Consider the following 17166-nt stretch of genomic DNA (forward strand, 5'->3'; position numbering starts at 1 on the left):
CACACCTGCTGAAACTGGTCAGTGCTACTTCAGGATTAGCTGCCGAGAACGCCATCAATTACTCCATGATTTATGAAGACAAGCATGGCCAGGCCCCTCAGGAAACTTTCCTGTCAATTACTCAGAACCTAGGGACCACTGCCTGCAGGACATCGCACCCTCAAATTTCATGTCACTTATTAATATTATGCACATTTCCTGGAAAGCAAGGCCTTGGTTCCAACCATCCTGGCATCTCTTCATGTGTCTCCTTGCGAGCCTCTCTCAGCATCTTTCTAGACACACCTTTTTCCTCTGGTCTATCACTCCTTCCTTCCCATCAGCACCACCCTTCAGCTCCAGAACCTGCTCCATATGCCCCTGTTAACCTCACTCCATATGCCCCTGTTAACCTCAGCCACCAGGCGGCTCTGCAGCTCGCTGCCATCCAGGCGTCTGCCAGGTCTCTGGGTACCATGCATGGGTATGTGCTTGCACATCTGGCTTTTGGAAATGCCTCCTGAATCCCACCATGGCTGGGTTCCTGCACCCTCAATACCATAGACAGAACGACCATTCTTGTCCAACATCTTGCTCACAGCTCCAGTCAAATGCCTGGACTTCTCCTTGGTGGCCCACGCACACCCCGAGTCAAGCTGCCACCTACTACACCTAAATCATGGCCACGTGCCCTCTCAGCCATGTCCTCGGACAGAAAGCCGGGCATCTGGCCCTTGCTGCAGGGTTACAGGGACCGGGATTCCCTCCACACGGTGCCTACAGGCCCAGAGAAGGCTGTGCTGAACTACTTGCTGAAAGAATACATTAGTTTTTCAAAAGTACAATTAAAGACACCAACCACTGCATTTGGTATGCACTCTGATGTGTTTTGTGTTCACACATGCTTAAAGGCATGAAGGCACAGCAGCCCCCCAGGCCCAGGGCCCAGAGCAAGCCTGGGGCTCCCCCAGAAGCACGCCGGGAGGAGCCTGCCCTTGTTCAACAGCATCATCACAGCATTTGATCTCAAATTATGTTTATCTTCAGCAGAAACACATCCAACTAACCATATTATGGCCACTAGGAAAAGCTAAGAAAATGTAGTTTATACACAGTTTATAAAGAATTCTAAAAATAGTTTTTAAATACATTTTTATTAGTGAAGGAAAATCACATATATCATTAGTTCAGCAGAGGTAACAGGAAAGCATGGAGAGATACACAAACGTCCTGCCTGATGAAAAGAGTGCTCAGAGCTCCTTCCGCCTCCTGAAAAAAATGGCTCGCTAACAAACTCAACATCCTGGAGCTTCCAAAAGCAAGCCCGTGCTTCCATGAATGTCAGGATCCTCACCTGCTAACTGCGTGCTCAGCGCACAGATGCTCACACTAAGAAACACCTCTTCTTTAATAAAGCGCCAAATGTTTATCAAGCCAGCAGCTGCTTTCACAATAAAATAATTAATTCATCAAGGACTACTTGTCACAATCTAGATACAATTTTAATTCCAGTGATTATGCCAAACATACATTTTAAGATAAACAACTAGTATGTCCAAATTTGAGACACCAGACAGCATGCTAGCTTAAGAGTTGAAAAAAGGATGATTCCAAATGCATAAGAAGAGACGAAAAGCATAAAATCTACTGAAGTTTGGTGAAACGTGACACTCATACAATGAATAAAAATAAAAGTACTCTAAATAAATAATATCTTTTGAGTATCTTTTTATTCCAAACCTTTTGAGTATCTTTTTATTCCAAACCCTTTAAATTAAGAATTAACAGGCACACTACTCAGTACAAGTTTTCATTTTAATGTGGACACATTTAAAACAAACTCGATGATGCCAGTGGAAACAAGTGAAACGAAGTCTCTTGGTTCCACTGAGTGTTCTTAACAGCTTGCGTCCCATTCCCCCTAATTCCATAGTAAAATGGTGAGCAAATAAACAGCTCACAAAGCACGTTCGGTTGTTGCACTTATTCTAAGAATTAAAACTTAAGAGACAAATTAAGTATTAAACATTAGTTTTTTCATTGAGAATTATTCCTCATTACTAAGGTTATTCCACTGATGAAGGGCTCCTAAAAGGAGGAAGCGTCTTCCTGGATCAAAAACAAAAGCCTGAAGCGTCAGGAGCTGCTGCCACCCCTACTATCACATTTAAACAAACCCAGAGGTTTCAGAAAACGGCAGGAAGACGACCCTGGTTTAGAAATGGACGGCAACCAAGCCAATGCTTATTCTCAGCACACGATGACTAGAGACCTGAATTCAGAAGTCAGGCAAACACTCCGCTGGCAGGCTTTTGTTACTTTCCAGTATTTCTGAATTGGGTGAGCACCAGTATTAGCTAATTGGGTGAGTGAGTAAGCAGATTAGTTGATTAGTTACTTACTGCCGCGCTGGCAGAGACATGCACGCTGCCGTTATCCACATCATCACTTGCCAACTGATAAACCAATAATTAGAGCAATCACAGCCAACAGAACCAGTGACACAGCCACAATTATCCACTTTTTCTGTCAAAGAAAAGCAAGCTGATTATATCGTGGTTAATTCCACATTGCTGTATTAGAATATATCATTCATTTAAAAATCAAATAATCCACCGGAATGTGTTTTAAAATCTAAATGATGGGACATCGATTAATTGTTCGACAATTTTCAGTTGTCCAAAAGAGGGATTTTTAATTTAATGAGGTCAGACTATTTGGAGATGTACTATTATTATAGAACTTGAAATATTAGGTTTTATCCATGAGAAAGCTGCATGACCACATTCTTTTGATAAATTTCTGATGAACTGAGACATACAGCTGATTTTTTTTTTCATGTATAGAGAGCTGTGTGGCCAGGTCAGTGAATTAGGAAATCAGTGATCTATTTAATAAGCCCCTACACTTTTCTTCTTGTTTGTTTGCTGTTGGCAGGTAAGTCTTTCACTTAACTGCCACACCGAATGAAACAGATCATTCCACTAGTGGTATCTGGTCTCTCAGGGGCTAATAACCCAGCTGCCCTGGGAATGGAACCAGGACACCACGAGAGGGGACGGCCAACATCTCAAGGACCACACACCCAAAAGCAGCGTGAGAGAGTGAGAGATGAAAAAGCTGTGCGTGGTTTCAGATGTCAGGCCTTGAGCTGGAGAAGTTGTGATGAATTTCGAAATGAGCATCAGGTTCTGACCAGTGGCCGCTCCAGGTAATGCACTGACCTAGCTACCTGCTACAGCAAGGCCTTCTCTGCAGGATCAAGATGAGATGGGAACGTCTCATGGAAATGTTTACTGGTCTGATCTGCTGTTCAGGTCACAGAGAAAGGATGGGACCTGTCCTTTTTTAGTGATCGCTTTCAAGTGTAAGTCCATTTTGTGCCTGAACCAGAGCACTTCACACCTGCGCCTCACCACCTCACTTTAGTTTAAGGCTCAATATTTCAAAATCTGGTAACAGAGGATAATGTAAGAAACCATGTCTTACATCTCAAAGGTAATTAATACACAGATATTCCCAAGAGAAAGCAGAGTGAGATGCTTTGCAGCCCTGATGTGCCTCATATTTGAGAACATCTATGGACCACTGTCATGGGTGAATCTGACTTTATTTTTCCTGAACATTCTGAAACTCCCTCTTTACAAGGCCTCTATGACATTGCATGGGAATCTCCCCCGACAAGCACCGAGAAAGGCACCTTACAGCAGGAGGGAGGGAGGCAGGCACTGAGAGCAGGGCTTTGGCGCCTTGTGTCGCTCTTCTCTACACTGGGGAGAAAGAACCCAAGAAGTGATGGGTGAGGTCACACAAGGAGATACAGTTTTCTAGTCCCTGAATCAGAACTGAATTCTGTAGTTTTGCTGTTTCCTTAGAGAAGCTTTCACTATGAAGATACTAAAACTCCTTTACAAAGCTTCATTGTGAGTGCTACATAACATCTGAGGTCCATGGTCCCAAGCAATTCTTTTTCCTCCAACCCAAAGGATTAGTAAATAACCTAACGAATAAAGTGTTCACTGCATAAACTGTGTAACTAATGATTTTTAGGATAATTTTCAGTCCCATGAGTTTTATATGTCCCTCCAAATAATGACCCAAGAAACAAGAGAACTCTGGAACTGAAACCCATTCAACCGAGGAAAGGGAGGCGAGGCCAACTTTGGCAACCCTAAGTAAGGGTTATCATTACTTAGAACTGACAGGGTTCACCATCAACATCTTATCTGATACACTTCAAACGTTTCAGCAAAAAGAATTACTTCAGTTTTCAAATGCAAGATTAATGTAAGAAGTTTTTATTTCCTGGAATACATTTAAAGTAGGCTTGCATCAGTGTATGACCATGCGAAACCAAATACAGAGGAAAACGTACTTTAATTCTGAAAGACCAAACTCACCCTTCTTGCTTTGCTTTGATATTTAATAGCTTTCTTCGTTTCTTCTTTAGCATGTTCTACATAGTCTGCGGCATTCATAACATTTTTTTCTATGTTGTTGATCATTTCACCCTTAGAATGAAAAGTTTCAAACTTAGAGGACACTTTCAAATGACTTAATTGTGACTCCTAAGACAGTCACAGAGCAGCAGTAAAGTTTCCACAGGAACGTAATGTGCATGGAATGGACACTGAAATATTTTTCACATTTACAAAAAGATGAGACCATTATAAATGTGCCAATATGAAAAGTAATCAAAATCCAACTTACATTATAAAAAGAACTAAAAGGGATGGGCAACAATGCTGACAATTAAAGGCATATCAAGTAGGCTTTGAGATATGCTTTAATATAGGAACACTCTTTTAAAATGGGCACTGTGAATGAGAGGAAGCTGGCTTTAGGCTAAGCTAACATTTACTATTATGCACAAACATACGACATAGAAAGAATGATCTCTTCTCTAATGGGTAGACAATATTTGTCATTTCTTTAAAATACCAGTAAACTAGGAATAGTTTATATCTCCCATTAAACTGACTAGATTAATGAGCAAAAAAATGTAAAGTGAGGTGAACCCAGTGAAGCGTCAGGGGGGAAAAGCACATTACCTGGTTTTCTGTCCACCAGCAGACATAATCTGCAGCAGTGAATAGTAAAGCATTGGAGAGTGACGCAGAGTTAACTTACTCATTCACACATTTCAACATACTAGTCAGTTTTGACTAAACATATTTTGAATTAGATGAGTCAATACAATGCAATACTAACAGACTTCTGAAAGGAAACAATGCAACGAAGCTAAGAATACATTGATATATGGATTTTTCCAGTAGAGATTAACACACCTGGCATAGAACCATCCTAACTAAAAGTCCAAGGTACTCTAAAATCTTTAGTAATGACAAAAATACTCAGATTGTTCTAATTGTCTCACTGGTTTCCTTCCTGAAAACAAAAGCCGGCAGTAGCCAGACTCCCAGTTCTCCCTTCAGCACCGTGAGTGGCAACGGGTGCCCCCAAATCAGAAAGGAGTGAACCTGCCCCATCCCCACCCCATCTGCAAATTCATAGCACCTCAGCTCGGCACATATTTTTATGGCAAAGTTCCCCAAGCTAAATCTTCAAAAGGTTGGTGGCAATATGGAGAATGAATCTGGTACCCAGATGGACTTCCCAGTGCTCCTTACATAACCCAGGAAGCCAGCAGACAGGCCCATCAGAGGACTGTTCCTGCCACAACAGATCCTGAATCCAGCCTCTGTGGGAGGGAGGACATGACTGTGATGTGAGTCCTAAGATGCTCTGGTACGAAGGCTTTCCTTCACAGCACGGTCAGCTGGACTCAATGGCCCATCGACCCATGAGTGACCAAGTGTGAGCCTCACACACTTGCAAAGTCTCAGAGGACATTATTCTGCATCACAAGAGGAGGGGTAAGCACCCACACACACCTAACTGGAACCACCAGCTTTATTTTACACTGAATTTTATATTCTTTTTTTGTGTATGTGTGTGTTCTTTTTTTCTGTTTTTAACTGGAGGAAAATTGCTTAACAATGTTGTATTGGTTTCTGCCACACAACAATTCGATAATCAGTCATAATTTTATGTGTGTGTGTGTGTATGTGTGTGTGTGTATCCTCTCCCTCTTGAGTAAATTTTATCTTCTTAAAAAACTGTATTAACTTCTGCAGTCCCTCATAGTGGTCTCCTCATACCTGCCACCTTCTGCTTGTGGGACTGAACACTGTAGTAAGTATAAGCTTCTATTTATGTCACAGTCTATCCCCTCTGGTGCTTATTCTTTCATATATTTCTCCAAATTATTACTCTAATATCTGCTCCTTGCAGAAAACTTGAAAATATATTTTAGAGAAAAAAACTAAAATTCCCATTATCCCACTGTTGTTATACTGCTTGGCATATTTCTTTCCTTATGTGAGTACTGTTTCATGTAGCTGAGTTTTATGCCACACACATATATATATAGGAGTATAAGGGTGTATGCTGCATATATATTTACATTTATACATAGAGGTGTATATACACATATGAAGTGAAGTAAAGTGTTAGGTTGCTCAGTCATGTCTGACTCTCTGCAACCCCATGGACTGCAGTCCACCAGGCTCCTCTATTCATGGAATTCTCCAGGCAAGAATACTGGAGTGGGTAGCCATTCCCTTCTCCAGATCTTCCTGACCCAGGGAGCAAACCTGAGTCTCCTGCATTGCAGGCAGACTGTTTACCGTCTGAGCCAACAGGGAAGCCCCATATATATATATATATATATATACACACACATATACACATACATATAAGGTTTAATAGTGCCCTCTTATCTCAACTTAAATTCCAGCACATACATTTGCATATTTCATTCAAAATCCTCCATGAACAAAGTTTATGTGGTCTACCTATGGTTGCCTAACAGCCTATCCTATGGACACACCATATCTTAAATCAGTCCCCTACTGTTGAAGATTTAAGGTGCTTCGAGCATTTGAGCCCTACATGGCAGTAACGGTATAATCAGATCTGAATTACGAGACTGGATCCAGAATAATGGCTTTCCTGATAGATTGGAGTCAAATATCAGATTTTACAAACCACAGCTCTCTGTTTCAGAGAAGCAAAGATGCATGCAATTACCTGAGTCTCGACAAACATGGCCATGTCCATGAACATCTCATGTAGCTCACGGATGCTCGTCTCCAGCTTCATGATGTCTTTATGACGGGACTCAATTTCATTGAGAGCCTGTCTAGTAATTTGTGAATCTGATATAATCTTTGAAAAACAAAAACAGAGGAGAAATACTGATGAACTTAAGATCATTCTAGAGGTTAAAGAAAAAAAAATCTGTACAAATAGAAACACACAGGCCACACAGCCACCCGGCACTCACATCTGACGTGAAGATGGAGGGATTCCCACTTTCCAGCATCTCTTCCAGCTCATCATCGGTGGTAGTTTTTCCAGCTAAAATATTAACAAGGAAAAACTCCACTCAGTATGCAGCAGTATTTTTAAATTACCTTTGCATCCATAAATTAGCAGGTAAAATCTGAGTTGCTAACATTTTAACCAGTATTTTTCTAACTTTTCCAATGTATTATTTTGGCAAGTGTTAATGATGACAGAAATTAACACGGGAAGAACTGGAAAACACTCACGAAAAACCTTGTAACTGGAATGACTAATAAAAATCCGTTTAGTATGGATGAGAAATAACTATAAAAAGGAAACTGATAGATACAAATTTTTGGCATATCAGTTTTCCTAAAAGTTTAACTGGCTTACAGGAAAGGAGGGTAAGCTAGACTTAGCATATGTTAACTGGAAATAATAAAGATTGTATAACTAGAATCATAGGCTCTAATACTTTCTGCATTTTGGTTATTGATATTTTTTCTTGAGTTAAAGGTATCAATGCTTCCTATGAACAAGTTCACAGGATTTTGGAAAAACCCAATTGATAATTCTTATTTTCACACTCTGTGCCACAAAAGACAAAATTAAATGAATAAACATCATAATAATTAAAATATAATTTAATGTGAACATTCACGGCAGTATTATTTATAATTATCAAAAAGTAGAAACTACCCAAATGTTCATCACCTGATGGATGTATAAGCATAATGTTAATGTGGTCCATCCACACAATGGAACGTGATCCAACCATAAAAAGAGATGAAATACTTATGTTTGCTGCAGTATGGCTGAACCTTGAAATCCCTGTGCCAAGTGAAAGGAGCCAGTCACAAGAGACCATATATTGTATGACGCCATTCATATGGATGCCCAAAGGGGCAAATTCATAGACAGAAGAGTTAACTGGTGGGTGCCTAGGGCTCCTGGGAGAGAAACGGGAAGTGTCTGACAATGGGTGCCGAGTTTCCTTTTGGAGTGATTAAAATGGTCTGAAATTGATTGTGCTAATTTACATACTAAAGACCACTAGACTGTACACTTTGAGTACCATTCACATGGTATGTCAATTACATGTCAACAAAGTCAAAATGTCACTGAATGAGGTTCAAGTTCACAGCTGCTCCCTTCTCTCCTAGCCCATGGGAGATGCAGAGCGGTCCTGGTGGACAGTGCACCCACCTGAGGCTTGTGCTGCAGCTGAGGGACCCTGATCTTTCACAGCAGGGAGTAAGCAAGCCTGCCTGACCTTTGTTCAGCAAGCAAACAGCCTTCTGCCCAGAGGAAAACCTGAGTTCCATCCTCCAAGGCTGCACAGACAAACATCCTAGGAAGAAAGTCTGGAGCAAAAGGGCAGGAAGTGTCTGTTCACCAGACATGCAAATCATGAGAACCATGGAGACTGTCCCCTAAGATGGGGCAGGAAGGGGTGCAGACACAAAAATTACATGAGGAAGTGATGGCTGGAAGCTTTCCAGATCCGATCAACACTTTACAAGTAACAGTCATCAGAAAGTAATTTAAAGTCCACTCACTTAGAATCTGCTGAAGGATGTAAGTAAGTAATAGGTTGGTTGATTCAATGAATGGGAAGCTATGAAAGGTCTTTATGCTTTACGATACTGATAAAAACAGAGATGAAATTACTTTTTTGATGATACATACTTTCATGTCAGACCTTAAGGAAAAAAAAACATGTTTTTAACAAAAATAGCATGCTCACTGACTCACTTATTTCTAGCTGACGCTGTATACGGCCTTTGCTTCGCTCCCGAAATAGAGTCTGTGCTTCATTATATTCTGTCATGACTTCCACAAACTTTCGAGATAGCACTGAATGCTGTTAACATAGACAAAAAATAGACCAATATATAATGGTCATTTCTTCTACTAAAAGAGAAGGCTTTTCACTTACATATAAAAACATTACATTCTTGAAATTCAAACTAATGTGTTTACTCCTTCGAATGGGAAATAAGAATAATAGCAGCTTACTGTATACTATATAACAATCTATGCTAAGAACTTTACATGCATTATCTTATTTGATTTTCACAGTAAACCTCCTGTACTATAACTGTCCCCCATTCTACAGAAGGGGAGAAAACCATCATTATGAGAAGTCAATTAGCAAGTGGTCACAGGCTAACTGGGGTCAGGCTGGCACTCAAGCAAGGTGTCCCTAGAGTCTGAATTCATAATCGTCATTTGTCAAGTAGAGTTAAGTAGACTAAATTCCACTTTGCTGTACCATCAGCCTCTAAAAGATGAGGACTTCATCATGAACACTAAAATGACTCAGATAATTCTCCGCTCTTCAGAAGAGATTTCTGCTGATGGGCTGAAGAAACTTTTTTTCTTCATAATCTAGAAAGGGATCTATAAATACTATCTTTATGCAGAACTGCTGTGAGCATTAATGTGACAGTAAGGATGTAATTATTCTGAATTTTAAAGAAGGAAGTAAAAAGACTTCTTATTCTTCAACATTGCTTCACACTAGAAAAGGCTGATCATCCAACCTGGGTTCTTCGTATCCGAAGCTCCACAGAAGTTCGGTTTCCACCCTCATCCTGATCAAAACTCTGTTCAATAGCTAGAAGCAAAGAGGAAGGAGTTACTTTTTAATCTTAAAAAAATGAAAGGTTTTCAAGCCTAAACTCAAACGTATTTTCTTATCTTTTCAACTCCTAATAAATGTGTGAGTTTTGGTAAGCATCAGTTGTTGATAATGTCACAAAATAAAACCAGATGTTACAGCTTCACATTTCAAAGCAGATAACCTCAATTTGATCCAATTTGGAGAACTTAACTGTCCATCCACAGGAAACACAGAGCATAGTGGAATCTGTTGAGTGACATTAAAGGGGTGAAATCAGCGAAATAAAACTCTGCAACAGGGCAACTTCTGATGAACTAATGTCCTGGTTTCTCCAACCAAGAGGGAAACGTGCTGGGGGTGGGGAAAGATGAAAGAAGAACCTGACCTGAAAAAAAAGCCTTAAGTGACGTAACAACCAATCATAGTGTATGGTCCAAACAAGAAAGCCAATTTAAATAAACTGTTGAAGAAAAATTAGAAGATCACTGGGAAGTGTGAATTCTGACTAGATAGTTTATAATAAATAATAACAACTAAGGTGACTTAGATATATATAAGAGCATTGTAGTTGTTTTGGGGGGAGGGGATCCTTGTTTTAGAAATATACACTGAAAACTATATGCTGATGAAGTCCTGGATATCTGCCATTGATTGTGAAACCAGCTGGGTCGGGTGGGGGCCACTGATACCTGCAGAGCTGAGGAGTGTGGACCCTGGGCTTGTGGTGGTAACCCCTTCCCCCCATGTATGTCTGAAATTTTCCATAATAAAGGTTCCCTTTGATCTTCAGATATGTTCTCAATTTGAATGTTATTTTGTAAAAATTAAACACACTGTGTCTTTCTACCACATCAAGAACCACCACCTCTGTTTAAGTCCAGCAGGGAGGCCCTGGGCACTATCAGCTGAGCTGAACTGCAGGAAAGGCTCCCAGGACCTCACCAGCTACAAGACCATTCAAGAAGAACCTGGCAATTCATGTTGAAGGCTACTTACCTTCTCAAGTATCCACAATTTAGCCCCAAATGTCATAACAATATAAGAGAGAAACAGTTTATAAGCAAGTGCTCACTCCTGTGGAACATGAATGAGTGCCTCGCTTCAAACTTTAAGCATTAATAGCCCTTAGCTCTAGCTCTTCATGTGTTATCCTTAGAGCTGGTAGCTTAAGAATTCTAGAATAATGAGGAACTTGAGCAAGGCTCACTATTCCAAGTACATACAAATGACTTATTTTACAGTGGTCACAATCTTAACTTTTAAAAATGTAAAAGAATAAAAAGTTATAAAGAAGAAAATAATAATACCCACATTCCCACCATCAATGATTATGTGTAATTAAAGTTTTAACTCACACTTCAACTTAGTCCGAATTTTATTAGCAGTTTTCTTGATTTCTTTGTTCAGATCTTCAAGCTCTTCCTTTATTTCTATAAATTAAAAATAAAAAAGACATGTGAGTTACAACATCCAACAATAATGTCCAACAAATGTAAACAGAACAATATTCTTGGTAAATATTCAAGTTTGTTGGGTTTTTCTTTAGAGAAACTATTGATCACACCAGTGATTCTCAGAGGGTGAGTCCTGGACTGGCAGCTTCAGTATTAGGTGGGTGTTTAGTAGAAATGCAAGTTCCTGGGCCCCACCCTTGACCTCCCCATAGGAAACGTCACTGGATGGGCACAGGAAGCCCCCCAGCTGATGCTGGTGCACACCTAAGTTTGAGGACAGCTGGTTTATACCAATCAATTGATGAAATAGTGCCCTGAATCCATTGCTAACATCTAGACTTGAAAAAGGAAAGCAGAAATTTAACCATATTCTTGCAGGGAGCGGGGAGCCTGCCACGTGTTTGATTTCTTTCCTGCTATCCTAATCAAAGCAGGCTCCAGGCAGGAGTGTGGATTCCTGCACTGGGGGAACAACCCCAGAGGCCTCACCACTGCATGTGGGGAAGGGAAGTCGAGGAAGGTGTCCAAGAGGAAGAGCGCATGAGCAGGAGGGTCTGTGCAGGGTCTGCCCTGCTGAGGACACAGAGTCAGGGGAGCAAGCATTCCAAAGCATGGCTCACCTCTCTAGAAAAGAAAGCCCCTGGGTTGGGGGGCCACTCAGGATGGAATTACTGGACCTTCCTGCTAGCACAGGCACGTAGGGCCTCAAGCATTAACTAGAGAAATAAAAGAGGCATTACTGTACTTAGCCCTTCAAGCTACAGAAGCAGGCCGTGAGGTTACATTTGATAAAGACAGGATTTCAATTCACAGAAAAGAAGGCAAAGATGGGGAATGTCCTTATCCAGTGGACTAGGTCATTCCGATCAGTTCTCCTGCTGAGAACAATCAGAAGAGTTGGACAAAACATTTTTTAAAAATCTGCTTAAAGGCATTGTAAACCTACAAAAGCAGAAAAAGAAGAAGATTCAAGAGAAGGAAACCCAGGGAAGTGAGCCCAGCAAATGGAGCGGCTTGACACTGAGGCAGCCAAGGCTTTGAGCAGCTGAGAAAACCCTGAGCTGACACAAGGCCACACCCCGGGAGGAAGGGGAGCCAGGTCCAGAATGTTGGCGCCCCCAGCTGTCCATCGGAAATGTTCAAAAATCATCTCTTAAAAAAGAAAAAACTATCCTAGGACTCACACTGTGGCCACGAGCCTTCACATACAAAGCCCAGTGCTCAACCAAGAAAAACCAGCAAGATGGAGAAAATAAACCCCAGGAAAACAACAGAGCTGTCTTAGAGTTATTAGACACGGACCTTAAAATAAGCATGTTCAAAGAGGTAAAAACAAGATTGAGGATTTTGTCAGGAAAACAAGACAGGAGAAAAAGGAGCCCAGCGAAATTCTAGGACTGAAAAACATTTTAACCAAAAATAACTCCATGGGTTAAGAGAGATTCCCTGACCTGAAAGGTAGTCACTAAAGAGAGGTCAGGAGACAAATCAGAAAGATTTCAAAATAAAACAACAAGACAAAATGATGGAGAACAGAAGGCAAGCAGCATAAAAGATACAGTGAAAAGATCTAAAACTCAGAAATGACAGAAAAGGGAGGAAAGATGACTTATGAAGAGAAAATAGCCAATATTTTTCCAAAATTGCCAGAAAATGTCAACCCACAGATCCAAGAAGCCTTATAAAAACAGTATAAATAAAAAAAAAACATATCTGGAAACATGAACATAGCATTGATAAATCCAAGGGCTAAAAATCAAACCTCTTAAGCTGTAATTAGATGGCTGACTAAAAAAAAAAGACACTGAAAATTTATTTTCAAACTCTTCAGAGTGGTGAAAGAAAACAACTTGCAAACTGGACGGCTCACTGAAAATATCCTTGGAGAACGAAATCAAGTAAGGACAATTTCAGACAATGGCATAACCCTAGTAAAAGAAAGAATAATAGTTTTTAGAAAGAAGAAAAAAATCTCAGATGAAAGTTTAAAGATACAGAATAATGAGTAGCATTGGTACAGGTAAATACGTGGGTAGCTCCAAATGCGTATTAATTGTATAAAATAAAAATATGTATTATTTTTATCTAGTACAATATGTATATATGACGATGATAATAGCAATAAGAAGGGACAGAGTTAAAGGTTCCTAAGGTCCTCCTATTACTTGGAAGTAGTAAAAACATACATTTATATTAGATTTCAACAAGTCAAGAATGCATATCACAATCTACAGGACAACTAATAAAACAACAGTAAACGGAATATAGAAAAGAGCCAACAAGGCAGGGTAAAATTCTTAAAAACCAATTGAAAAGACAGCATGAAGAGAGAAAAAGTAACAGAACAAGCAATAAAAATATAAAGCAAACAAGATCATGAATGTTAGCCCCAATATATCAATAATTCCAGTAAACAAATAGACTACAAGAGTTAATGACAGACAAAAAAATGATCAAAGGGGCCAAGAAGACAAAACCCAACTATATTTTATATATAAAAGATGAGAGAAACATCTAAAATGTAAGGATACAGAAAGACAAAAAGAAAAATGATGGGCAAATACACATCATGCACACACTAGTCAGAGAAACTGGTCAAGCTTTGTTGGTTGGTATCTGGCAAGTGGTTAGGAAGGCACAGAGCATCACTAGAGAAGAGAGGGACCCTTCACGTGGGAAACGGTTCGATGCCCACCGAGACAGGACAACTCTAAAGGCATTTGTGTCCAGGGCCTTTAACTGCCTCGGTGTCTAGAACGGACCCTGGAAAGAGGGGAAAACAGCTAAAGGATATCAACTCGACAATTCTTGACTGAGAATGTGGACTGTGGATTAGATAGCATTTTATCCACATTAAATATTCTGAATTAGATAATTATACTGTCTGTTTATAAGAAAATATTCTTCTTAGGAGATAAATGCTGGAGTAATTAGGGATAGATGGTAACAAGGTATGCACTCACTCTAAAATGAGTCAGCAAAAATAACACGTATGTGTATACACATGTGCAATGTGTGTATGTATATGCACTCACATGTACACAAATACATACACACACAGAGATAAAGCAAATGTGGTGAAATGGTTACAACTGGTGAAACTAGGTGAAGGAAATATGAGTTTTCACTGCACCAAAACTGCAACTTGCCCACAGATTTGAAAAGTTGCAAACTAAAAATGGGCTTCCCTTGTGGCTCAGCTGGTAAAGAATCTGCCTGCAATGCCGGAGACCTGGGTTCGATCCCTGGGTTGGGAAGATCCCCTGGAGAAGGGAAAGGCTACCCACTCCACTATTCTTGTTTAGCGAATTCTATGGACTATATGGGTCTCAAGAGTCGGACTAATGAAACGAACGTTTCATGGGATGAGTCCCGTGACACAGCACGATGTTTCCAGGACTGCTGGCCCAGGAGACAAGCTACCAAATACTCAGGAACACACAGGTGGGTTAGGATGCCTGGGTCGAGTGGGATGTAACCATGAAACCCTAATGGATGCTTGGTGAGCCTGTGGCCCCATTTCGGAACAGCAGCGGGGACAGGAGAGCCAGCTCATGGGTCAGGGTGCTCGAGACCGCACTAAACTGCCCACCCTCTCAATGCACAACATCCTCAGCTCTCAGACACACCTGAGGGAAGCGCCTGCCTCACAAGGTCATCTCAGAGCATAAGTGAGCCTCCACCTGTCCTGTGCTCAGCGGTCCCTGCTGCTCAATACAGCAGCAGGTCTAAGGTCATAGACCATTGTGACAGCATAGCAACGCAAGATCCCTGTACTGACCATCACACACTGTGCGGGAGGCACCTGTCAACAGTAAAGGGCTGCTGTCTCACCCAAGGTGTTCGGTCCCAAAACACTCTGCTCCTACGTAAACCTCAAAAGTGAAAATGCTACTGCTAGGCAGCCATTAAGAAAAGGGTCCTGTAGGGACTTGCCTGGTGGTCCAGAGATTAACACTGCGCACTCCCAATGTAGGGGGCGCAGGTTCAAATCCCAGCCATGGAGCTGGAATCCTGCACGGGGTATGGCCAAAAAAAAAAAAAAAACAAAAACAGATGGGTGGGCCTGTAACTGTATATTCATCAGCAAAAAGAGCATGCTATAAGACAATAAGCACTGTGTGATCCAAATTCTACACTTTTTAAACATTATTTGTTTTTAATACGTGTTTTTGCTAAAAAAATATATACCAAAACATTAATATATATATACACATCAATGGACAAAATTATGAGTGTTTTTTTTCTCTTCCTTTCTGCTTTCTTCCAAAATGAGCACAATAGCATGTACTGGCTTTGGTAACACAAAGCAGGTTAACTTTAAAAGATGAAGAGGCTGGGGTGGGGGGCGGAGCCAGTCAACAGGGTCAGACGCTAAGGAGGGAGCACAAGGGCCAGGGCGGGGCTGCAGCAGGATGGGGGTGAGGGGGGAGACACTCTCTTAAGGAAGAAACAGCCACAAGAGGGTCAGGCAGGGCCGTGGGGAAGGCGTGCTTGTAAGAGGGAGAAATGGACAGCCTTCCAGCTGACGAGAGGCAGAAAAAAAACATCCAGAGGAGGGTTCAAGGCAACATACCACAGTTTACCCTTAAAAGGGAGACACATACCTCTCACTCTGAAACAGAAGGAAGGATGGGATGGAAACAAGGAGATGAGGATGAAACCTAACAAGGACAGCAGCAGTCAGCATTCTACAGGATGATCAGCGATTTGTCTAACGTCAACAGTGAATTCATGGTCGAACTGGGGTTTGAACCCACAGCTCGCCTGAGCAGAGGCTTTCTACACTGAGACGGGTAATCAGTGATGGCCACATGGTTCTCAAGAGCCTGAAATGTGTACTAAGGGCATCACTCCAGCAGAAAAGGGAAGGAGGTGAGGGAATGAGAGATGGGATACAATTAGGAAGCAAATGTTCAGACAGAGATGAGAGAGGCCAACCCGGGAGAATGACAGTGGGATGGAAAAGCAGGAAAGATAAAGTGTTAGCAACGGGTGTGACTTGTTAGGAGGTCCACATCTAAAACATGGGCTAAGGAGAGGGACTATGACTCTTGATTAAAGGAACCACAAGCCCTGTCACTGATGAGTAAAATCCCCACCCCTCTCTGATGGTGATGTTAGTCATAATCCTATCACCAGTAGGAACCAAAAAGTTGAATCATGTACACTTCAGAGTTCTGCCAGGTGGGTCCATATTTTGGAGAGCCTGAAACTTACACAGTTTCAACGACTTTCTTTCAAAAAAAAATACATAAGTGCAAGATCAATAAAGAAAAGTGCAAGGAAAGGTGCCCTCTGTTAGCTTTGTAGCAAACCTTCCTCTGGGATCTTGTTACTGAGGTTAATGAAATGGCCTGGCCGCCCAGCCAACGCTGCATCAGAAGCAGAAGCTAGTGCGCCAGGGCGGGGTGGCACCACCTGGTGGCCACGTGCTCTGGAACCCTTCTGCGTGTCCAGCCAGGAGCCTGGGCAGGGAAGGCTCTGAGGAGCTGGAGCTCCAATTTGCACTCTCCCCTGTCCCCTGCCTGGACAAAGAGCAGGGGGACAGCAGCTCACTGCCCTCTGCAGCACCTGGGGCACTCCCTAGAGCCCAGCAGCATGGGGCAGGAGTCACTGCATCTTTCCTACAGAGGCCAACTAAGTAAGCAGTGAGATACTACTTCCTACACTCTGGGTCACACTCTGTTGCGAAACTAAAAGCAACAGTTTTCTTCAGAGCCCAAAGGAATGACTGTGAAGCACTAGAGCTCTAAA

General features: G+C 41.5%; 1 protein-coding gene across 12 annotated transcripts in view; it reads right to left on the minus strand.

The window, feature by feature from the left end:
- Positions 1–17166, minus strand: part of STX2 (syntaxin 2) — a 330178-nt gene that overhangs the window by 271358 nt on the left and 41654 nt on the right. For 5 of the 12 annotated variants that reach the window (XM_081543065.1, XM_081543066.1, XM_081543072.1 and 2 more), the window contains 7 exons: positions 11311–11385; positions 9876–9949; positions 9085–9193; positions 7328–7401; positions 7072–7209; positions 4380–4490; positions 2382–2505 (listed from right to left, as the gene is read on the minus strand). In XM_081543065.1, the coding sequence (XP_081399191.1) occupies positions 2425–2505; positions 4380–4490; positions 7072–7209; positions 7328–7401; positions 9085–9193; positions 9876–9949; positions 11311–11385 (662 nt within the window). In that variant the 3' untranslated portion in view covers positions 2382–2424. Of the gene's footprint in view, positions 1–2381; positions 2506–3573; positions 3750–4337; positions 4491–7071; positions 7210–7327; positions 7402–9084; positions 9194–9875; positions 9950–11310; positions 11386–17166 lie in introns of those variants that run through there. The other 7 variants (XM_081543064.1, XM_081543068.1, XM_081543073.1 and 4 more) reach the window with 3 other exon arrangements.

This window comes from Giraffa tippelskirchi, chromosome 11, assembly GCF_054371585.1.
Source record: "Giraffa tippelskirchi isolate mGirTip1 chromosome 11, T2T-mGirTip1v1.2.pri, whole genome shotgun sequence".
Classification (NCBI taxonomy): Eukaryota; Metazoa; Chordata; class Mammalia; order Artiodactyla; family Giraffidae; genus Giraffa; species Giraffa tippelskirchi.